The sequence below is a fragment of the Simochromis diagramma genome, unplaced genomic scaffold, assembly GCF_900408965.1.
Source record: "Simochromis diagramma unplaced genomic scaffold, fSimDia1.1 OVJJ01000486.1, whole genome shotgun sequence".
Lineage (NCBI taxonomy): Eukaryota > Metazoa > Chordata > Actinopteri > Cichliformes > Cichlidae > Simochromis > Simochromis diagramma.
The window spans coordinates 1,911,775-1,937,350 of NW_024387047.1; the positions used below are offsets into that span (position 1 = coordinate 1,911,775).

Sequence of the window (25,576 nt, forward strand, 5' to 3'; positions counted from 1 at the left end):
TTTATTTTTATCGTTGTTTAAAAACATAGAATAGACGCTTTACCGCCACCATCTGGTGTGGAGTTACACTGCAGTAACTGAGCTCTCACTGTCAAAACAGTAGCCCAAAATTGGTGTTTGCCCCCGCGTTCCACTCCACTCCACTGTTCCCCAGAGGAACCTTTTGACAGTGATAGCTCAGTTACTGCAGTGTGAAGTACTCTGTGGACCTGTAGTGTAATGTTGACAAAATGCATCATTTAAGTAAATTTTCTATCTATTATGCCAAAATATGACCTTATGCGGTTAATTTTGTGAGTTCTCTGACATCTGTGAGGTTAGACTTAACTTTTATTTTCTGAAATAAAATAAACAGGAAATATCTGTTTAAGGAAAAGTCTTAGTCTTGTCCAAGTCTAAATATTAATGCTGAGGTCTTTCTTGTTTCTTCATGCACATTTCTAATGCTTTCCTTTAATTCTATGAAATCATTTTTGGTATTTGAAAGTCTTTTTACATTTTATTCAGAGCTATTTTCTCTGTTTCTTTCTCTGTGTTTGCTACCTTTCCTTTCATTTCTGCCTCAAAATGCTCCTGGACTCTGTCATGTTTTTGACAAATCATTGTCCTTTGTGGCTTCATTTTAAATCTGGAATCTTAATTTTATTTCATCTTATTTTAATTTAAATCCAAATGCCATCCATATGATTAAAAACTTCCCCACTCTTTGTCCTTAATGTCTACAGTGTTGCCTTCTGGTAGTACATTCCCCTCCTGACTCCTTTCCCTCTCTTTGTTACCATTTACACTTCTTCCAACTACAGATCCCACACTTGATGGTGACTTGTGGTATTGGCTCAAAGTTGGCCTCTAGTGATCAACAAACTCCTGATGAAGGCTCTCAGGGTACTGTTGATCTTGTTAATCTTTCTTGGATGTCTTCCACTGTGATGCTTACTGGTTCCTGTTCAGAGAGGTTGCTGTGGTCTGGTCTTAGCTCTGCTAGCCACTGAGCATTGTTGTTATGGGTCCCTTCTCCCACATGCTCTTCCAGTATTACTCTATCTCCAGTCTCGGTGGCACTGTTCTCATATTGTTCCCCTGCACTGAGTGTACACCTTGGATGGTATAAATTCCCCTCTCTCCCTGCAGGCGGTCTTTATCCTTCATCCTCCGGTCCTCTACCAGATGCTCGAGGCTCCTGCGCAGTATCTTTGCTGTTCCTAGGACTGCGTCTGATCTCCTAGAGTGACTTGCCCAGGTTGGGGGGGGGGTCACTGTACCGAATAGTCAGATTACCTGATTACTGAGACCACTGTTGTCTTCATCCTCCACATCTTCTCAAGCTATTCTCCCAGCCCTTGGTACTTGTTGAGCTTCTCAACTTCCTTTTTCCTGATGTTGCTATCATTCGGTATAGCTACATCTGTCACTACAGCCATCTTCCACTACTTGTCCACCACCACTATGTCTAGTTGGTTAGCCATTACCAGTTTGTCTGTCTGTATCTGGAAGTTCAACAGGATGTTAGCCTGGTCATTCTCATCCACCTTAGGGGGCATCTCCCATTTTGACCTTGGGACTTCCAGGCCGTGCTTGGCACAGTATGACCTGTATGATACTATGCCAGCCACTTGGTCATGACATTCATGACATTCCATGTATGCCCTGACTGCTAGCATCTTACACCCTGCTGGTATGTGCTGCATTGTCTCAGGGGCATCTCTACAAAGCCTGCCCCTGGGGTCTTGTCTGGTGTGGTGTATATATATATATATACAGACCTGAGTCAAAAATTCAGTATTTACAGGTAAAACAGTCATTACACCCCTGAGAGGGAAAAAAAAAAGCAAAGGCAGACGAAATTGGGTGACGTGTGAGGTCATCTCAGAATGTCATCAACTTAAAAAACATTTGCACCTTGTGCTTTTGTCCAACAGAGGGTGCTGTGACTCATCAGATAAGACTGACGCAGTTCTGTGGGCTTTAATATTACAGATGAAAGGGAATTTCCCCTGTTTGTACTCTGTAATTAAACAAAGAACACGTTTTTGTTTAAAAACCATGGTTTTACTAACTAATATGCAGTCATTTTTAATATAATCTGACGAGAGTCATCAACACGTTGCTGATGTTTGGATTTTTATTACAAAACCTAGAACAGGCAGTCAGAATGTGAAATGTGAGTGAACAGCTTTTGGTAACCAAAGAAAATACTACACTACAAAGTCTCCTGTCCCCACTCTAATGCACCCGAGATGACACAATTTCCTCTATCTAGACAGTAAAGTTGCTAAGACCTGATAACATCTCTGTGTTATCCTCTGTAACCTGCTTAGCAAAAAGAAACAACATGCAGCTGACACAGTTTCACACCTCTGACACTAACAGAAGATGGATACTTGTTTGCTGAGTAGAATATATATCTATATATATCTATATCTATAGATATAGACATATATACATTAGCATTATAAGACTTCTGTTGTCAGAAATATTGCTGACAGCAGCTTCAAGATTTGACTTTTAACCTGTTGTGTGAGATTGGCTTGAGGATGCGTTCACTAGCTCTCGGTAACGTCAGTTAACTGAGGGGGTGATCTGTGACTCCGCTGCTGTGAGCGTGAGCAAAGGAGGTGTACAGTGTGGTTTAAAAAACCACTAAGAACCAGGAGGGAGTCCTGTGATGTCAAGCACTGTTGGTGCGTGTGGGTGGGTGGGGGTGGGGTGTGCGCAGCATTGTCACATTAGATTCCCTAGGGTGGGACTACAGAAAACACCAGTGTGATCTCACAGCGTAGGTGTACAATACCGAGGCTGCCTTTTTGTGGCGTGATGGTGTCAGAATCCAGGGCCAAAGGTGCGAATCCAAGTGTCTGCCTGTGGTGACACTGAGTGGGGGAAGACTGTTGAACTGATGATGCTTCTGATATTTAGGGGTTCGTGCCATGCAACTGTGACCTGTGACCTTTTCAGATTGTGATGATATTGGAAGAAGAATGATTTTTACACTTGAGTTAATTCACAGAACTAAAGATATTTAATTTATTACATGCTAAAAGGTTGTGGATTTGTAAGTGTGATTGTTGGTTGTAAAAATACTGCATCTGCCACTCTTCTGGGAAAAATCTAACCTGGAACTTTTTATAAATCTTGTCCCACATGATGCCAAACATGTTGGGTTGTATCAAGCTTGCATTCTTTGGTAAACACTTTTTGATGATGCACAAAAATGCTGTAACACCGAAGCAGGACTGTGAAAGCAAATTGAAAGAATACTATTATCGAAAGACAGGTTTTTCAAAATAAGGGCTAGGTAACCTCTATGGCAGGGATGTCAGATTCATTTTATGTTGTGGGCCACAGGCAACTCACTTTGATCTTAAGTGAGCCGGACCAGTGAAACGCTCCTATCTGTCACATTAAATACACTTTAAACATGAAAGTAAAAACATTAAATACACTTTAACTACACATTTAATCCCTTAGATATTTTGATACAAGAAAAAGAAGAGCAGTTTTAATGATACTTCTCAGTATTTCTACATGATAAAGAAATGCTACTTTGGGCTTAAACTGTCAGAAACAAATGTATCAAATTATCAGTTGTATCTCAGCACGACCAACACATTTTAAAAGGCTCTATTTTTTACTGTAGATCAATATTCTCTGCTTCATTCTTGTCTCACACTTCTCACTGTTTCACTAGTACTTGGTTTAGTGTTTGCAGACAAGTTGGTGTCTTCAGTGCAAACTACAGGTGACTGCAACAATCTGCTAGTGACTAAAGCAATAAGATTGAGGTTTTTGCCAACCTAGTCAGGGAATACACATTTTTCCATCGTGAACAGTGGTATGTGACCAGTCTGTAGGCGTATGTCACTGGGCCCAAAGCATCACCAAAATTTCAGAAAAGTTAACATGTAGCGGTTACACGACTGCAAAACCACAATAGCTTAGCTTAGGTAGCTTAGCTTAGCATAAAACTTGGAAAAAAGAAAAAAGGAAAAAAAGCAACCTTTTGACAAAGCTAGATAAAAGTTTCTAGAGTTGCTTAGTTTAAAGAAAAAAACTAACCTATGAAGCGGATGCTGATTAAAGTTCAAAAGAAAAAAAAACAAACCCTGACATCTGCTAGCTAACACACATTCCAAGGTCTGGTTATGTGTTGTACGCTATCACATTGTTGGTCAGCAGTTTCTTCTCTCACACTGGATATCACTTCCACCTTTTTTTCAAAACTGAAAGAGTTTAGTTGAACTCAGTACCCACCCACAATTTTTAGCAATGACAGTAACAGTTACTGTAACTGTTCCCTTTATAAAGCTAAAAATTGCTATTTTTTGTTGACGTTCCAAGGGTTCTGGTTGCTTCATACTTCCTAGTCCCTTTTTGTTTGTTCTTCTCTTTGAGCACAAAGAACCCAGCAGTATAAACTTGGTTTGGGTCTTGGAGCTGTAAGACAGGCAATCTATTCCCCGCTAATGCTGAATGAGCAAGAAATCACCAAAATGAAGAGGAACCAAAAGAAAGTTTTTTGTAAGAGCCTCTGAGATGTACATTTAAATCAATTGGAAATAAATTTGGCGGGGCAGCCAGAAACTTGCCCTGTATATTCCTGTGTTTACACAACCGAAATAGGTGGTGATCATAGTAAAGATTAGTTCAAATAATCCCTAACCTTTCCCCAGTGCCGTATATCTGACATGTCAATTTCAGCACTCATTCTGAACTTCCAGTGTTCCTGCTGTATTTTTTATGGGCAGCACGCTGGAATGACCTGAGAGTGTTGAGCGTACTTTTTTTTACACACACAGCTTCACCCTTCCTCTTTGTGTCAACTACTTGGTATTGTACAAATATACATGACAGAGGGGAATAAACAAACTCTAACAAAAGTGGAACTGCCAAGAGAAAAATGTTGGTGGAACGTACAGAAGCTATTCGAAGTCCGTGTCCACTTAATGCGTCTGTCTGCCACATTGTGTTGACACAGTTGAGTGGCTGCTTGTCAAAAAAGGGAAATGCAGTAATGTCACGACTGTAGAGGCAAAGGAGTCAAACTAGGTAACTGTGTTGTAATGCAGGCAATTATTATTAAGTCATCTGATGCGAAGGCATCATGACACTGAATCCTTTTGTTCTGCAATCAAATAATCAACAGCTGAACCAGTATCAGTGCACCAGCCATTTGCAGTTCCATGTTGATGCAGTAGGCTAGTAAAGAGCTGCAATAGTTTCAGTGGGAGCAGGCATATCTCCTTATCACAAGTGCACTTAGGATTTTCTTGACTAACCATATTGATAAATTGAATCAGCATGACATTTTTTTCCGTGGTGAGACATCATTTGGGCACTCTGGAAGGAGCTAGAAATGAAACCACAATACTCAAAAAGCAGTTGTAGTAAAGTAAATAACCTATCGCAAAAAATATATCAGGCCATGGTCAGTAAGCTGCAATCATTCTAGTAATGAATGATGGCAGTTTTGGCTTGCTTCAAGAACTTTGTACTCTGTTTTAAAGGACTAAACTAGTAAGCTCTTAGTGCTGCATTTTTGTTTGTTTGTTTTTTCTATAATATATTTTTATAGCATATTCTATTTAAGTTGTATTTTTAGTTTCCAGAATAAGCTTTAGTACAATAAGCTTAAACTTAAACCTGTCTATTGGAAAATTAGCAAATTAAACTTAGGTCCGGTATAAACTAGCTTATTCAGTTCAGTTATGTCTGGACTGAATAAGCTAGCTTAAATACTGTCCTTTCTGTTTACATTTTACTGCTTGTTCTATTGGACTAACAAGGCTTAAAGTTAAAGCTGTAGCAGTGTAACAGTGTGGCTGTTTTGTTTTTTCAAGCAGGTTCATTTTAAGCCAGTTTTTGACTAGCCAAATTTAGCATCCTTTGTAATTGCTAAACAAACTAGCTAGCCAAATAGCTGTAGGTCATTCAGCTATGGTCTCTGATTAGAAAAAACTAAATGTGGTGATTTGAAAAGACAAGTCACACAGACAAACTATACACTTGATCATGATGGAGTTCAGTCCGTCTTTGTTTGGTTCCTGCTCGTTTTAAATCATGTTTTTGAATGCTATACATTTGGTACCAATTTTCATTGGGTAACACTGAAGTACAAAAGTCAACTCCTTTGTGTGCAAATTTGTACTTACTGCTACTTTAAAAGTATTTTCAGCAGTGGCTAATACACTTCCTGATTTGGGTTGGATTGGGTGGATGTTTGTGTGTGTGTGCCTCACATGAAAAATAATCAGTGAAAACAATGAGGCCACACATGTCTGCTGAACACTCAGCAACAGACAGGTATATACTGTTTCTAGTCAAACATTCACAGCAACAGCTACATGGGATTTTCCCTGCTCTGAACATGAGTTGGGTCTTGCATAAGGAGCTGTTCTAGCAACACATACTGTACAATACCTATCATTAAAATGTGCAGCAGGAAGTTTGGAAATTGTAGGATCAGAGAATGGAAGTAAAGGCATGCTCCAAACTTCATAGACAAATCAGTGGGAAAGAGAGCTAGTTTTGATCCTGGCATTGTTATTGATCTGTTAATTCAGATCAATATTAGTCACAAAAGTGAACGGACTCTTTAAATCCCCATGCAAAACTGAGGTAACTGAAAAACACAGAGCTTTATAGTGTGAAGTCAGCTTTAGTCTAAATTTCTTATTTGTGCACAGGGTAGGACAAAAATATCCAGTTTTTGTTTTTATATTTAGTAATATATTGCAATCTGATAAATTCCCATAACTTATGTAATCGAGAAGTATGTAAGTAAATAAGGGAAGTGTATAAATGCCATTAAAAGAAACCTCCTGTTTATAATAAATGCAATGAGGAAAGGACTACCCTGTAGTAATTTCTGTCTAATTTTGTGAGTTGATAGCAAATTCATTCAGGTGGAGCTGGTGTAGTCCGCAGCTATTTACAGTGTGAAGGGAGAAAGAGAAAGAGGGGGAGAGAAGGGGGAGGAGGGGACCTGAGGGAAATGGGAGGAGACAGCAGCAGAGGAGGGGCATTACGGGAAATAGGTGGCTAAACAGGTCTAGCTCGCCTTTTCCAGGACATGGTTAAGAAATACCCAAAGACATACGGTGCAGTGAGTACCTGGGACAAGCTGTGTCTATCACACAGAGATCCAAACACATGCATGTGGAATCTGTGTGCAGCTAAACTCTCATTCAGTGCTGATGTTGTGAGGACCGTGTGCCTATCTCCATGCAGAGGTGAAATGTCCTGATGAGTTACTCCATTATTTTGTCAACGTGAGGACATTCTGTCCTGTAATTATTTACCAATAAACCGGATATGATGTTGCAATATAGGACAGTTCTAGCTTAACCTGTTTCCACTTGTTTTTATTAAGTCATTAATTAAGTGCTGGATTAAAAGACTGGAAGTTAATGATAGTAGAAGAACAACAATCTTAGAAGACCAGAGTTGCGGTCTGAAAGTTTGAGAAAACTGTACTGGATATGGTGGTTGTGACATTGCTGGTGTTTGGGATTCAAAGTTAATGAAGATCTAGTAATCACAGAGCACCATATGTTGGTTTTCATCCAATTCAGAGCTTTCAGAGTCTATATAAATGGTTTGCTTCTCTGTGGCCTCCACAACATATGGAGTTGCATCTAAATAAACATCAAAAGGAATGATGTCAGCCCAGTTCGAGTATGTTATTATGAATGTTCAGTCTGAATGTCAGTACAACAGCACCATTACAGGAACCAACATCTTACATCTTTCAGCTGCAGATTTAAAAAGCAATAAAGAACATGTTACTTACTTGTGGTTACTCTTTTTTCTTTTAAATAAAATGCAACACTGTCTTGTAGCATGTTTCAAAAACTTAGAAAAGCACAAAATCTGATTTTTTTACAGTTTTTTTTGTCTTGTCAGGTTAATGAATATGGATTAAAGCAAATTAAATATGCATTCTTAAGTGTAATGGTAAATTCGCCATTTATTTAGCTGTCACAAATTACTGCTGATGCAGTCATCTCTGGGGGTTGTTTTAGCCTCTTTGAGCTCATTGTTTTGGTGTTGTCACTTGAAACTGACCTATTTTCCTTTCCTTAATAAAATTAGCAGCAACTAGCTGGTGGAGAACAGAACTAGAAAACTTTTTCTATTAGAAGACGTAATAAACACCAGATGAGGTGTAAACTTGAGATTCCAATAAGAATATGCTTTGTGTCTACAAATAAGTTTTGGGGGAATAAACCAAAACCAATATAACCTGTGAGTGGATTGTTTACAGTATCCTGTGCACTGAGGTTAAATTAGGGTTCGCTGTGGTTCCGTTCAACGCGACAGGAAGGAAGCTACAGAGAGCATTTCTTCTCAGCCTCCTGATACGAGAGAAAACAAACGTCTCCCCTGTAGTACATCCTGGGTTCCTTGGTAATGACGCTTCAGGACACACTGATTGTAAACTACCTTGTTGGCAGTGAAAAACTGAATTTTACAGGAAAAGATGATAATCAGCTGTTGATTTGTCACCTATCAACATCAAAATCTCTTATTTGTGATGAAAATGTGAATGGTACTGATGTAAATATGAAATTCGTGAATTCCCTTTAGCTGCACTTGTTTGATGTTTCTTTCGTCATAATGGCTTCAGTATTGTCTAAGTGAGTTAAAGGTTAAGCTGTATGCCAAAGCCTTTCTCCTGATGTGACGTGTTAACCTCATAGAAACAACAGCGTCCATAACTATCTGTAGGCTCTGTCATTTTGGGCCTGCATTTTAGCCAGTGGTGATGAGCAATTTGTCAAATTGGCTTATGACATTTGCACTGTACTATATTAATTTTCCATTCTTAGTTCTTCTTGCAGCTTTTGGAGAGTTTTTTGAGTAGCACAGAGCACACTGATATGGATTTTTCAGTGTGCACCATTGGACTCCTTTTAGAAACTGTAGGTTATTTCTTATGTTTGTATGAAGCGCTACTGAGCAAAAGGCCAAAAATTGCAAGAACCACTCTGTTTTGAAAGATTTAAAATATTCAGCAAAAATTTCACCTTCTTGCCGCCAGCTTATTGACACCTTGAGATAATTCAGTTTCACATGTGTCAGAACTGTACGTCATACGTTAAATAGGCAGAAATATGTCAGGAGATGACATAGTGACTTTACCATTGACCAAAAACGGATGATAATCTGTTTTTGGTGGTGAGGAAATGTCATACTGATAAGAAATCAAATTAACAGATTTCAAGTAAATTGCCTTATGACAATGTATTTAGCTATAGTGAAACTAAACTAAGCTTCTCTTGAGAGTGGTTAAGCCTTTACTTGGAAAAGATCACCTGGAGAATCATTGAAACCACACAAATATCAAACATATAGATTAAAGGGAACAAAATGATTTATGATTTGGTATAATACATGTAAAAGACTTTCTGCAGGATGGTTCTATGTACCTTTTTTACTCAGAAATTGTAAGTAATCAATAACAAACTACTGCACTATTCCAAAGTGTTTGGGACAAACACCGTGGCCACTTACTCAACCTACGTTGCTCAACAATATTCAAGTCACTACATTTCCCCTGTTGTGCAACTGGTCAGTCCTGATTTTGTCCATGTCATGTGCAGAAACCTGACCTACAGGAATACTGAATAAAAGTTGTTTTTCTTTGTTCAGCAGCGACAGTGTTAAGGCAATGCAGCCAAGCTTGAACTTAGCATAGAACAGGGACGGAAAATGGGGAAGATTGTTAGCCTGGTTTTGTCAAAATGTGACAAAACACCACCACAACTAAAAATACAATCTCTACAAGTCTGCAAAAATGTTGTTATCTTTAGACATGAACCATGTCTGATTCGAGTCTTTTAAGTTAAGCTAAACTAGCTAAACCAATCTTAACGGTTAAATAAAAATAAATGTATTCGACGGAAAAAATGAGACTTTGCCCAAATAGGGGAGATCATTTAAGTATAACATTCATTTTAACATTTATGTGATAATATGCCACACTATTGTTAAGCTGAGAAATTCTCCTAAACCATTCACTCTTGTTAGCTTTTATGCTAAGCTAAGCTAGGCTCGCACTTTTTTTCCACTTCACTCCGCATGCAGCCTTGTGCTTTGCGCTGGGAAGAGGGGGGAGGGGCAGTAGTTACACTCACAGTAGCACAGGAACAGAGCGGGAGGGAAAGAGAGAGAAAGAGAGCCAGGGACAACAATGTCACATTAGAAAGGTATAGTAATCATCCACAACTATTTTTAGTTGAGGATGATAAAGGATTCAGAAAGTTTATACATGCAGGCTCATATGACAGAGAATGTACATCTTCTTTTTGTTTTCATATTTTAATTTATATTTAATTGTGTTGTGGTTTGCAGTGTTTTGTGTTGTTTCACTTTAAATTTGTTTAAAAGGAAAAATTTAAATAGTTAAAAGTTGAAATGTGAATAGTTGTTTTTTGTATTATATGATTTATTTATTAAATTTTATGTGGAGTGAATAAATAAAAGTATATTTACGTTGCCCCTAGAGACAAAGCACGTACAAACTCCAAAACACGTAAAAACTCAGAAGCACGTAAAAAACTCCAAAACACGTACAAAAGACAACAGAAGTGCTCCAGGATGCTAGGCGCAGTGTTGAGCTTTTGTTACCTACTGGCTACAAAAGCCATTCAAGTACCAGCGACCGGATTTGGTGTGTGTTAGTAACAGGTAAATGAACATTTTTTTTTAAATTATTTGAATATAAATGAGTGCATGTGTATAAATACACAAACAATTCAATTTAAATGATCTAGGTAGCTCTGTTTTGGAAGTTCAGTTAACGCTAGAAATGTGTTTTGTATTTTGTACGTGCTTTGTCTCTAGGGGCCACCGCATATATTTATATATAAACATATATAAATAAAACCACTTTTTTTTTTTTACATTAGTAATTCCTTTTATATTGTTGTTAATAATAAATTAATTAAAGCAAAACAACCTAAAGAGCCGGTTCAGAGCCGAAAGAGCCGGATCTTTTTAGTGAGCCGAGCCAAAAGAGCCGGTTCTCTAAAAAGAGCCGGAAATCCCATCACTACTAAATATCAACATGAGGATGGACTCGGTCTAAATTGAAAGTTAAGAGTCATGTGCTTCAGTCTACTTATTGTTTTGTTGTTGAGACACTAATTATTCAGGAAAACATCCTCTGACAGGCTATCGACCCCTCATTATTGTCTCAAGAAAAATCACAGTGCCACACCCTGTTCATTAAATTTTTATATCTACACTATTAACTGATGTTTAATCTGGGAATTTAGCTTTAACACAGCTATTCAAATTGGGTTATTTAAACTATATTAAGGTTTTATTTATCACATTATCACATTAAGGTAGCACTGGTGGATTTAAAATGTATTTCTTTCTGTCATGTCCAGTCACATCTATGCCTTCACACAATATCACGACCATCTATGAAATAATATGCCCATGACAATGCATAATGTTTGCAATGAGCTATAACATTTTACCATTTAAAATATTATAAATAAATAATAAACAATGACAAAAATATTTAGAAATGACCGACTTTGTTTATTAAGAATTGATCTCATAGAAAAAATCAAAACAAATAAAAAACAGCAAATCTTACAAAGTAGTCATTAGAATATACGTTTATATTTTAGACCATAAAGCTTTTGGAAGGCCTACAAAGTTTGTCTAACATCAGCTTTGTGCCGTCAATGCTTTAACAAGATACTTTCAGTGATGTTTCAGAGAGCACCGGCTGAATACATAAAACAATAAAACTGACATCTTTATCTATAAAACATCTGTTAGAAATGCTCTGAGAACTCTGAATACATGCAATCTCTGGTATGACATAGTCATTACAGAGGAAAGACACAGCTGAATGTGTTTCCTCCCACTTCCTCAATGGAAATTTCAGTACCTTGCCATTTCTTGAGTGTTTCGGCATTGGTATTGCTGTAACTCTCAACTATGGCTAACATGTATGTACAGAGTGCACTTAACAGTAAATGCTTTGGTACCAAATAAAAAAAAGAAAACAAAAATCAACAAAAAAGTATTGTACTATAATTCATATGTATGAAAATTTTACAAAGAGATCAATAGTAAAACAATAAGCAATATATTCCAGCATTACACATGTAATAGGTGGATTCACGGGTGGTAAGTCCAAACGGTGCAGAAACCAACAGTCCTGTCTGCCTCTTCATTCAACTAAGAAAGGAGAGAGGGCCAGCGGCAGTCACCATTTTTAGATTCCACTGGAGGTTCGTTTTAGATGGGATGGATCGGGACTTAGCCCGGATGGGCAGAGCTCCTAACTCCGGCCGCCACAGTGTTGTGCTTCACACGCGTAGCCATAATCTCGGCGTCCCGGGGACATAAGGCTCAATCCCCTGCTGTGGGCCTCTCTTGGCGAGGAGCTACCTCCCGTCAACACCAACACGGACCTCTCTGCTCAGCCCCGATCACTCTCTCCAGTGCGCGGTCATCCGCAATCCTCGGTCTCGTTCTCCTTTGCCGCACGCCTCGGGCCTCTGTGCCGCTCTGCGCGGCCGTCGCCCACACCGGTTAACACGGCATGTCTCTCCCCTCCTCTCTCTCACGCTCTCTCTTATTAAATAGCTGTTGCCAACCCCAGGTGTGCCAGGTTAATGATCAGGAGGGGCGGTGGAATGGGCATCCTCCCGGAACAAATCACATAACAAAACAAAAGCATGCAAAAACCCAACAAAATAAAACACTACACGCTAAAAAAAAAAAAAAAAAAAATCAAAGAATAAAACACAATAAATTTACTCCTTTGTTTTCTCAAGATCCAAGAAACCTCAAACAAATCATTTATGTTACAGTATATTGGTAGTAATTCTAACTTTACACAAAAATATTCAAGAAAGAAAGTAGTACATTCACTTCTTCAAAGGCATAACTTTGGCTTGGAAGCCAACGCTACTGTTTTTTTCTTTTATAGTCATTAAAAGCATGGATCGTCCACTTAAAGATCCTACCCCCTAAAGAGACCAGATGAATCACTTCAACTGACTAGTATGGTGAACACCAGCAGCTGAAAGCTGAACCCCCACAAATAAAAGGCTTGTTAGACAAGCAACAACAAATCACAGGTTACAAGTTGGGGCTGAACTTTACAGAATCCCACTGTACAGAATTATGAAACAATGCATCACCAATTTAAATAGAACAAGGACTGGGAATAGCTTGTCTCCAGTTTTTCAAGAAACTAAATTTACCTGATAATGTTGATGACTAACTGGAAGTAAAGACCAACCACAAGGTACCATGTTGTTAGAATCAGAATCAGGAAGTACTCTTGCTAACCAATCAAGTGATCAGTAACCAGTTGTATCTCTGCGAAACATTGCCTAAGGCTGACTGACTGTCAATCATTTTGGTCCCACTGAGGTAACAACCCAAGCAAAGGCCTACTGAGCATAGCAGGGCCAGCGTGAGTAAAGAAATTTCTGCTCTCCTTTGAGCTGTTACTGTTTAAAAAGAAGAATTTGAGCAGCTTTCAGTCATTTTGATTCATCCAGTCCTCCAAAGTTGCATAGTGGGCTTCTGCAGTCATGCCGTTGTTTACGTAAGGACTATGGAGATTTTTGATGGCAGTACCGTCTGGCCGCATTGGATCTCTGTTGGTGCCATTGCTCATTGGACGGGGCAGCAGGTTAGTATACGTATTTCCTTGACTTTCCCTTGGGGACTGCATGAGGGGAGTATGGCTCTCTTGTCCCACTGAGATCTGGGACTCCTGTTTCAACTGGAAGCACGGCTGAGGTGCTCCCGCCATGTTCTTCAGAAAATCATTCTCTTCTATTCCCTCTAGGAAAGGGAACGACCCTACCCCCTGTGATCCCCCTCCACCTCCAGATCCATTAAAGGGGTTCGGAACTGAACCCATGGTAGTAAAATTGGACCACTGAATACCTTGGTTCTGGCTGACCAGATGGTTCTGAGCTTGGTTTGGAGTTTCTGATCGGAGCTCCTCCCTTTGATTCTGCTGGTGGAAGAGCTGCTCTGGTTCTCTCATTACAGGGGCTTGAGAACCTGTATCCAAGCACTGCAGGTCCCGCATTGAGAGCTGAGGGAGGGCATTGTTCTCACAGCTGTTGTGGTCCACACGGTGTTGGTAGCTGCGGTTCGGTGGCTGTTGCCTGCTAACAGGACGTGGCAGATTGCTGGCACCTGGGTTTATGGTGACTGTGTCCATAGAGAGCGTTGGATTGGAATTCGCCCATGCATGGCTTAATTGTAGATTGGGTGCCATTAGATTCTGAGGAGCCTGTTGATAGGCTTGGGTGAACATAGAAGGTTGCTGTTGTTGTCTTGGGTATGCATTGCCCATGTCTGTAAAAAAGAAAAGAGTTTTAGTTTCACAGCAATGAAGTATATCGCCATCCTCCTTTTTATGATGACTTCAAACGTAGTTACCTCTTTTCAGGTGACTCATGGTACTCTGTGGTACTGCCTTGGGCCTATTCATTGTCAGACCGCCAAAAGGACCACCTAAAAAGAGACGGGAAACCTTAGCTGCGATGCAAACTTGTGCAATCACAAGTAATCATATCACATGAGGTGTACTATATATAAAGTGCCACTTTGCTTACCTGACAATCCCGATATCTTCATCAAGTGCTCTCTTCTGCGCTTTTTCTCATTGTATCCATAAGGATCTGATGGAAAAACAACAATATTAACACTACGTGAGTCTAACCGAGAACTAGGTGCCACTAGTAAGTCCCCGCAGAAATAAAGCGATTGCTGCTCACCTTTGTCATCGGGCAGATACCGGAAATCCATTGGCTCACTGACTTCCTGATCAGAGGGCCGGCGTAGCTGCATGTGCACGGTCACCGAGTCCGTTATGGACGTGTTGTGGTAGGGCGGAGTCTTGAACACAATGGCAACTTGGCGATGAACATCAGCCTGAGAAAAGGAGCCTTTGGCCTCCCAGCCATCAGGGGAGAAGAACCGCACCTCAATGTCATCTGGAGCAATACAGGAACAGAAAAGTACATCAGCATGCAAAGAGACAGGCACTATGGGTGTGGGAGGTAAACTAGATCAGTGGACTGAATAAAGATGAAGAAAGAGAAAACAGATGCAAATAAATTTAGTACAGTGTGCAAAAATGCAAAGGTCTATAGTGCAGAACATTTTGATGTACCTTTTTGTACTTTGTCACACAGTAGGAAGATTTCGTCTCCTCCTCTGACACTTCCGCTATTTCTGTTGACCCGGCAGATCCTCAGCTCTGCAGTGTTTGGGGCCCCTGGTAATACAAAAAATAAGTTCTAAACACACAACGCAACAAATACTACAAGTTACAAGTTGCTCAGTACAAAAACAATATAACCAGGATCTGCTTTTGTTGACACAGTGGGCCTAGCTTAAAAAGCTGCCTTGGTTTTGAAGAACAATCCTCATTCAGTTTACAGCTAAAGCTTCAGCAGGTTGAGTCACATGTCACATGCCTGGAGCGAGAAGAGGAAGTGCTCCATGGTAACAGTGTTGTTTGAAGGTTGGTGTGTATAAAGAACTTCCCCTTTCTGTGTGTTTGTGTATGTGAGGAACAGTGAACTAGTTCACCAACTGCAACACTTGAAACACTAGTGGACACACGTACACGGGTCTTGCAAAAAGCACTTGCATTCACATATGCTGCAGCTGCTGGTACACACTGTATGTACAAACACGACTACGTGTGTCACTTCTCAGTACTTACACAGTATTGTTATACTCACACAGGAAAGGGAATTAAGTATGTACTTAATCTTATATAATCACTTCTTGAAGTCTGCTGTTATCTGAACTCTACAGGTGTACAAAGCTGACCTTGGGGAGCCCGTGTACTTGTCAGGGCAACTATACGGCTATTTCATTATGTTCTCATGCAATTGCCTGATGTGACGTCAGTGTATTTGACACAGACGGCGCTCGGTCACTCACTGTTGTCGTAGATGGGGTTGGTGACGATGGGGTTAAGAGCTCGGGTGTAGTGGCCGTTCTCATCCTGCAGGAAAACCTGAATGCACAGGCGAACCACATTCAGGTCGTACTCCTCTGTCTGCAACAGCTGCTCCCGTGGCACTACGATAAAACACACATCAGTTAGATGAAGCTGGTAATAAAGCAAACATTCAGAAATATAAACTAAGAAACATTTACACCAGACTTTCCCTTTAAAGGGCCAGTGCAAGTATTACCTGGTGGTTACTGTGGACCTAATTTGTAAAGACTGTAAGCACTCTTAGCACCTACCAGGTTACTGGCAAACCAGCAACATTTAAAGTTGCAGTTTGTTTAATGTCCAGCCTTTTCTTTTTTTTAAATATAATTTATATTTGTGTGGAGCACAGCTCTTAAGGATGGATGACACATAAATTGAAACGTAATATGTTCTAGTTTCTCTGACTTTGCCTATTTAGCATGGGGATAAAAATAAATGCCAGTCATTATGTCTTTTCTTTTTTGTTTCAGTGAAACAATATTTCATTATAAAAAAAAAAAATCTAAAACCTGCAAACTGGATAAACATCGGTCATTGTGACTAGTAAATGTCATCTGCTATTGGCTAATACCACTGATATAGGTTACCTAGCTGCACACTGAAGCACCGACATATTTCAAACCATCAGCACAACTAAATACTTGCATTTCAAGTGCACACCATTGTTGAACAGACGTTATTACAGCAATAACAAAGGCATGCTATAAGCATACGCTCCTGCTTTGAGAAACAGGCAGACAGTGTAGTTATGCAGTCACATCTGTAGGCTGTCCACAAAACCTCACCTTTGGATCAACATAAAAACGTCACAGATAAGCTTTTTCAAACGTCCTCAGCCTACATGCTCATCTGCATCACCCGCCTTCAGAAGCAACACGCAAACACACACACACATAACACACACTCTATACTGAGAGACGCCCACGTGCCGACACACGCACGCATGCACAGAGCAGGCTTTCACATCTACCTACTTTCTATCTTCCGTGCTCATGAGGCCATCCCCACCTACAAAGTGTCGCCACTGTGACGCTCCACACGTCACCTCAGAGTGGAAACAAGTATGCGCCTCTGTGTGTGTGTGTTTGAGTGTCTACACCGCACATAAGTAAAGAGATGAGACTCTCCTGCACGAGTGACCAGGGAGCCTCCTGACGTATGTGAAAGTGGTGTGACATGAGAAAATATCTTATAAGCTTTTTAGTTTTGATTCTTTAGTAGCGTCTTACTCTGTATACTCAAGCATGATCATTTTTTTGTTATTTTAGGCATATAAGGTGGCAATTATATGTGCAAAACCCAAACAATACAACTGCAGTCACACATTAGCTGTGTAGGGAAAGTTGTCATCCTTAGTGGGCATGCTGAGTGCCAATAGTGAGCCAGCTAGCTCTCCTGCTCTGTCTCTGCATGTGCTGCTGGCACCGGACATTAATCTTCTCTAGGTTCACAGTCTGCTTGTGTTTAGTCAGAAGTAATCAGATTCATGCTGTGAATCTGACTTGATTTCATAGCAGTAGAAGCAACAAGCAGGGAAGAACATGACATGTGCCTTGATGTGTTTGTTTGTTTGGGTTTTTCTGAGCCAGAAGTGGGCTCACACCAGGTTGCTATGAAGAGGTAAATTAGCTAAACACATAAAGAATTGTTTTATGGACACCATGACTGCAGCCCGTAGTAATGTTATTGTCATTGTTGAAGTTTTAACGCAAGAGTCTGTGCTAATTGACTTGCTTTTCCGCACCTTTTCGCCTGTGTGCATGACTACCATTCAAGAATTTTGTATTTATGTGGCATAATTAATACGAAGCATTTACCCGATGAGGGATTTACTGTTAGTTTAAAAAAAAACTTCATCGGCACAGTCAGATTAAAAAAAGCAAATTCCCTATAATGCTTCTTTGTGGTCTGGTGCCAGTGTACTCTATCAACGTAACAAAACATTATTACAAGAGAGCCTCTAGAAGGAGGTAGCGTAGGTCTACTCATTGAGAATGCACGACAAATCCTGCTAGCTTTGGACGTCTAATTGGTCTCAAATACTCTGTTCTGCGGTGTGGAGCACTGCTCTGTTGTGCAGCTTTCTGTTGGGTCATCAGGTTTGCCTACTGTAGGTGGCAGAGACACGCAGTGAGTGGAGAAACTGAAGGAGGGAGAAGTGAAGACGAAACCGTCAGAATAAATATTGATGGAACATGCTGTGTTGGTCTGCGTGAGTGTTGGTGGAGTGTCGCTGACAGAGGGAGAAGCTTGGACGGACAGGTGCAGGAAAGTGGGTTGTAGGTAGCAATGGTGGTTGATGTTTGAGAGTGTGTGGTGGAAAGAAACTGGGCCCAGGGTCATAAGATACACTGGGCTGCAAGGGAGGGGGGGTGGGTCATGTTCAGTGACAGCGGAGGGGGGGGGGGTTGCAGGTGGTGGGGGTGGTATGTGGCTCCGAAGGGGGGGTGTTCAGGGTAAGTGGTTATTCTGACTGTGAGAGCAGAGTGTAAAAGTGAGAAAGACGGGGAGGCAGGTGCCAAGTCTCACCACAAACAATGTCTCCACTGCATGACTCACAATTTCACCACGTTTTAGGACGTGGAGCTTTTGTGTCTGGCTGAGGCAGTCGCTACATGAGAAGTCTGCCGTTGCATCATATAACATTATATGAACGTGTGTGCATTTACAGCACATGAGGAAGTTTCGTTAGGGAACAAAAATAAAAGCGGACCGTTTGGAGCCGAACATGATGGAAGTTAGTTTAAAGGACAATCACTGCACCTTAATCCTCTTCGGTAAAATGTTCATTTTTAAACAGCTTATTTCTAATAGAAAACTACTGTCTGCAGTGCACTGGCAAATTTATACATGTCCACTGATATTCAGACATAATTTCACAATTAAATCTGCAAGAAATTGTGATCGTGCTGTGGCTGAATCCGATAGTTGGGATAAAAGCAGGATCTGTGAGATTTTCAGTTTGCGAGAAGAATGGTAAAATTCAACGCCGGTAACTTCACAAACAAAAAAAATCAAAGGATGTTTAATTGAGTAGTTTTCCACTTGTTTGCAGAAGATATTTCAAAACCACAGGCTTCAGCAGAATTGTACAGGCACTTATCTGAAGCCCCGCTGTGCATTTTCTTTGGTTGTCAGTGCGGTTATAGCCACATGTATTTCTTTGAATTAATATGGACGTCGTCTTACGGCAGATTTATGTCCCGTGTGAAATAAACAAACACTTGCCAGGTGTGCAACCACAATGTTAAAATGTGACGGAGCGGTACTACAGAAAAATCTACTACGCCCTACTCAGGATGGCTGTTTGTCATCACTCGTGCAGGTGAGGGGAGCTTTGGGCCAAGAACGGACAGTGCTCACAGAGAGTCTTTTGCAAGTGCAGATGCATGTATTCACAGACAGGGAGGGGAAAGTGCCTCCAACCCCCCCTACCCACTCCACCACACCCCATCCTAACACAGGAAGCAGCTGAGTTTCAGAGCAGAAGTGAACTTAAGAGAAGGGAAGGTTTGAGCCATGTGAAAAAAAAGAGACATCGAGCTGTCCATCGCACACGTCTGTGGCAATAAATACGCCGAGTTTCTGCAGCTAAGGACATTTTAACACAAGTGCTTATAGTGGGGCTTCTATATGGCCTGACACAACAAGTAGCTCAAGTCTTTTAAGGGCCAAGTGGCTATTAACAGGGGTAAGAAACAGAGATATGATCATATCTGAGTCAGTGGTGACAGGTGCTAAAAATGTCAGCCAGGCTTACTTTTCATATCATGCAGGACACATCTGTGTCACTTGCATATTTTGGTATGCGAGAGCGCTCAGGCTAAGACAATTATCAGGTAAAAAGACTACAAACAAGTAAAAGATGCGCATTTTACAGCAGGCCCGGTTTTAGTAATTAAAGGCAATTCAAATTGCTCTTTATTGCCACTTGCTACCATGCAAATGTACTCAGTGCACTTACACGGTTTCTTTTCTATAACAACTGTGAGAGCTGAGATCTAAACAAAAGCTAAAAGCACACTCCCTCCACAGTTTTACAGACCTGTAAAGCACCCTATTCTACTTTTATCATCATCTCTCAGGGCTGGGGAACCCCCTCGGTCCACCCCCTCCCCCTTTTAATGAATCCTGCATTCCCAGCTCTCACGTGGCATCTCTGCACTGTGCTGAATTGAGCAACTGTAACAAAGAATGGGGAAGTAGCTCAACGCCTGTTTGTACACGAGAAGTGTCTGTCTGCTCTGGAGGACCGCAGAATGAAAGCACAGAGAGGAAATGGCATTGCTGTAGATAGCGCGGTGGCAAGAGAGCGGATTTGTGACTTGATGTTAGGAAAATCTGCTAAACTGCCTGAGAACTAGGTCAACCAACATTAGAAAACAATTCTTGTGAATTGTTTTTGAAGCTGCTTAACAGTAACAAGATCAGGAAAAGCAGCAGCAACAGGATTGATATTTATATTTTACCCACATACAATTCCATTTGCTGTTTTGTCAACTGCTGACTTTAGCGTGGATCATCCACTGGGGAGATGACAATATCAGCTAACATCAGGCTGGATATTATACCAGCAAAACTCTAGTTATTTATCTATTATTTCATTCACACAAGCGTTTGCACTTTTATTACACTTTAGCTGTAGCTACACATAAGAATCATAAAGCTAGCACAGAATCTCTGCATGTACATTAGTGAATATTACCTGCTGCAAATGTCTGGTTATACACAATAACTCTGAAGCAGAAATACCACTGAAGTTAGCTGGATGTGTTACTGGACATAATGCTGGACAGGTTTCTTTGAAAGGTAACAGTCTTGTTTTAATTTACATATTACATAACAAATGCTAGCATTATCCTCTGGAGTACTAACACACTGCTTAGTAATTTACTTTTTGCTAAGAAAGAGTGTAAAAGACTCCAAGACATTCTGTAATTACTTTTTACCAAGTCCTGTAAAGCTCTGTTAATTTACAACTCTGCTGACTTGTTTGATACATTATTAGGAGCTAGAAGGTTATTAGCCTGTTAACTACTACATGTTCTTTTAGATTAGTCCCTAGGGATTGAAAAGAGGGATTATATGAATAACTCATTTCAAATTCTGCTCGATGGGCTACTATTAAATTAAAAAAAACAAAAACATTTGCAATCATTTATGGTTTGCAAGCCTGCAAAGATTGACATATAGTTTCACAGAGCCGCTAGCATTCCTGTACACTCAGAACTGAGATTAGCTTAACTTTACACAGCTAATTTGGATTAGCTCATTTTCATGGCTGCAAGGTGCCTGAATTTAGGCCCATTAAGGCAATAAAGTCAACTTATTTTCCAGCTTTTACAAATAAAGGTAACATACAAATATGAAGGCTGTCAATTTAACTTAAATGATTCTATTTGGGGGAAATTGTACGGTTTGGGTGAGTATTTTCAACTGCGGCTTAATACACATTTGGGTTTCAATAATAAATATGTAAATAAGTAAATATAGCATATCTACCAATTTTTTTTATTCAGTTTTTTTTTTCATTTTTGTCTAAAAACATGTTTTTTTTTCTCAAACATAAATAACACTGACCCTTGATGTAGTTATAGAGCCACCGTATAAAAATTCAGAGCACTCACCATTGAAGGGGTTGATTCCTCTGGTGATCCTCTGTATGATGGCCTCTTTCACTTCTCTCCTCCTCACACACTGGATACCCAAATTCTGGAAACTGTAAGAAATTTAAAAAAAAAATGTCATGAGGAAAATGACAGCACTCAAACATGCTGAATAAACCCTGAGTGAAGGGAGCTCTAAAACTGTAAATGAACTCAATGATGTTGTTGTGTTTAAAGGTCAAAGTAATGACGCAATTACTCTCACCTATCCAGTCAGACCGGCACATTTTTCAGTAGTAAAGAAAACATTCAGTAATGAATCTACTGGATTAATTCTGTTTGTTTACCGAGAAGGCCTGAAATTCAAAATGATTCTGTATTTACTACAGAAGTCTGTTTGGGATTTGCAAATTATACACACCAAAAGATACTGACTCATTCACACACTCACACACATGCTCCAGCACTCACACACGCGCAAAATTTTGTTTTCTCTCTCTCTAACACACAGCAAATATGGGTGATGTCACTTGGGGAATTCCCATATTGCCATCCTCACAGACATGGGTCGACAAATATGCTTTGTGTGTGTGTGTGTGTGTGTGTGTGTGTGTGTGTCTGTGTGTGTGTTTGCGTGTGTATGTATGTATGAGTGTGTGTGCAGTGTGCTGTAAGAGTTTCTTCAGCTGTGTCTGAGAGGACATCAGTTTACACATGATGCCTCCCGAAACCATCAAGCGAAAGACGAAATACTGTTAATAGAGAGCAATTCGGTTGTGCAGTGAGTGGCTCTGTGAGTGCGTCACAGAGAGAGTGGTTACTTATTTCGGTGAAAGTGTGCTGATTAAGATTGAGACTAGGGCTCTCAACGATAACAACTGGCAGCGAAGTAAGCAGACGCTGATAAAGAGCGAGTTTGGACAGGTGGAGGCGACCGTGGGAGGAGCACTCACGCGATCACTCTGCGGTCCGGGCCAAACTCGGCCTCGTAGAATCCATCTTTGCAGTCCTTTCCCACCAAGTCGTGCGGATGTGGTCGGTACGGCTCGTTCTTCGTCACCAGGTAAACGCGCACCTTTCCCTTCCCGCAGTAATTCAGGATCTGAGGAGAAGGAGGAATGGTGTGCGTTCAGACGCATGTAGAAAGGACACATGCTTAGGTGCTTCTACGCACAAATACACAGGTTACTGCGGTCGAGGAGGATTGGGGTCGAACCTGCAGGCTGGGGTACGTCCTGTTGTTGTCAGAGCTCTTCTCTCCCGGGATGCTTCCGGCTGAGCGACCCTCACACTTGTACCTGAAGCGCATTCCTCTCTGCTTGGGCTGCTCGAAGATCTGAATCCCCGGCTCAGGCACTAAGGAGGGGGTGACAACAAGCAGACGATAAACAGATTTGAAAAGACGACAAAAGAAAACCCGAGTGTGAATCTGACACAGTTATCTGCTTTAGTTTTTTCCTGTTTGGGCTGCCACATGAGTGGTTTGGTGCTGGGAGGCAGGGGGCTCAAAACCTACATCTAACACTCAAATTTCTTTTTCTCAGCAAACATTTCGACATGTCGCAGCAGTAAAAATCCAGCTGTACAGGATAAAAAAAAAATGCTGGCTGCTTTCCATTTAGCTGCCTCAGTTTCAGGTACAGTCATTGCCTTCTTGGGAACCATGATTTTAGTGACACCTGAACCTTTCCCACTATGTCGAGCCTGCTGTGAAAAAGGTTTATTATGGTTTAATACTAATCTTTAAGTACTGGTCTATGAACCTTAAAAGGAACCTATTAGGCCATTTCCTTTTTTTTATTTTATATACTCTAACAATTGTGAACCTTCATATTAAATCTAGTGATTTACATCAGCACATGTGTAAATTTTTACTTCAGACTGCTTTTAAGGCTCCATTTTAGAAAGTTCATCTTGGCTCTGTGTGATGTCACTGAGAGCATCTATCCCTAATATGGTCATCTCATGCAAACAGTTCTGGCTGTGCGCACCTACTGCTGTTCCCTTTCTGAGGGGCAGCAAATGTCTCTTTACACGAAAAGGCCCTAAAACAAAGGGCCTGCACCAGTGTGATATTAAGAGGTATTATTTTGAGAATCAAATCATGTTAAGCTATTTCAGTAGAATCTGAGACTAAAAATATGGAAATTAGCAGGTCTGTTAGAAAGTGATTTCTACATACTAAAGATTGCTGCATGAACAGACCTATTGAATTCAACCCAGATGTGTAGAAATCTTTCAGCTTTCAAACAACTTTATGCTGATAGGACGTGACTGCAAATCTTAACACAAGTGTTAACTCAGAAAAGCACATTTCAGCCGTTCGGCATAATGACAAGGCATGAAATTTGTTTCCTCAAGCTTTTTTTTTTTTTTTGGAGGAAATAAAACCGACCCCACATGATGCCCGTGCAAGAGAGGAACTAAAACTGATCCGGGAAGCGTTTCAGTTTTTGCTGTACACTGTTTCCACTGAAGTAACAACACAAAACGTGGTTATTTTTGGACATGACAGCAAGCACTCAGATCAGAGTGCTGCTTGTTATTCCGGCAGGCCAGTATGAAACAAGTCAAGTAACATTTTTGAAATGATTAAGAGAAAAAAAAAGGAAAAGAAAAGAAAGAAAAGTGGCCCAGTCAAGTTTTGCCCTGATCACTTTGCAGGAACTGAAAGATCATGAGGCTCAAGCGCACTCACTACACACTATATAAACACACACACACACACCGGTAAAGACAAGGATTACAAGAACCTCAGGCTCTCTCACATCCTTACAACATAAGTCTGAAAATACAATGCTTACCAATAAAACAAAAAAGAGGAAGTGAAAAGACACTATTCAGTGAACCATCACCACCCCCCCAACACACACATTTCTGCACTTTTAAGTTTTAATCTGTGAAGACTATTTTTGTCAGGAGCACAAATGAAATTGACTTACGTAGGTGTGCTTCGTCCCGCAGCACGGAGGACATAAGAACTGGAGAGGAAAATGTGACACAGAAAAAATTTAGGCAAATAGATATCCAAATCACACACAGAGGAGTTGTTCTGTGGCAGTAATGGCGCTATTGCTAAAACTGGTCTTGTAAGCCCAATCAGTTTAGCTAAAGCTGCCCAACCAATAACACTGCTAGTCATGCAACAACGAGGAAGTTCACAGCATTCAGCAGTGACAGTACCCACAACCAGTGTCGAATACTATCAAAGTCAAGAGTAAGTACTCCAGTTCGTGGTGATATTGTACAGCTACACGATGACCTACAGCCAGTACTACATTTTCGACTTTTTGACTGACACAGGTACACAGGTGTGGTTATTACAGTTTGTTTCCTACCCGCTCACTCTACACGTTTATCGCTGTTATTACACAGGAAATAAAAGGTGTTGCTACTCACCGTCCATGATGCAAACACTCTTTCACTCTGTCACGGGTTATTGTGTCTTGGAGAACCTCGGGCTGAATGAGTGACAGCGGGCAGAAAACTATTTTTTGTCAAGACACTAGCGGGGGAATTCCCGTCCGTCACATCTGATCTAGCCAATGAGAAGCTTCCGTGAAAAAAAAAAGGGCGGGGTCCAGACGATTCACTCTCAACTATGCCTCCTCCCTGCCCGGTCGCTCGAGGAAATGCACGGCGCGGTCCACGGGGGTCGGTCCTTCAGGGCTGGAGGTTAAAGTGGGTGGCGGAAGTGCGAGAATGAGGGTGGGAACATACGTAAAGAAGAGCCACGCAACAGCAGCCGCAAATAAAGAACACGAAAAATTATAGATAATAGAGATAATATATATCAATTAGGGAGCACCACACGCACAGCCACTATGTGTTTACATATACACACTGTTATACACAGCAGCCGTATATATAACATATACAGCAGATATGAGTACTGAGCGATACCAAGTAAATACAGGAACAGTGCTGTCACTACCAATACTTTTAACATATA

General features: G+C 40.6%; 1 protein-coding gene across 1 annotated transcript; it reads right to left on the minus strand.

Annotated features, from left to right (window-relative positions):
* Positions 1-11,532: 11,532 nt before the first annotated feature.
* On the minus strand, positions 11,533-25,154 carry rel (v-rel avian reticuloendotheliosis viral oncogene homolog). Its single transcript, XM_040044686.1, has 11 exons — positions 25,024-25,154; positions 24,567-24,605; positions 22,841-22,980; positions 22,578-22,726; positions 21,646-21,737; positions 15,958-16,098; positions 15,176-15,280; positions 14,778-14,996; positions 14,616-14,681; positions 14,440-14,514; positions 11,533-14,355 (listed from the first exon to the last, which is right to left on the minus strand). Exons 1-11 carry the CDS (start codon positions 25,028-25,030, stop codon positions 13,520-13,522), a joined length of 1,869 nt encoding a protein of 622 aa, XP_039900620.1. The 5' UTR covers positions 25,031-25,154; the 3' UTR covers positions 11,533-13,519.
* Between the last annotated feature and the right edge of the window lie 422 nt (positions 25,155-25,576).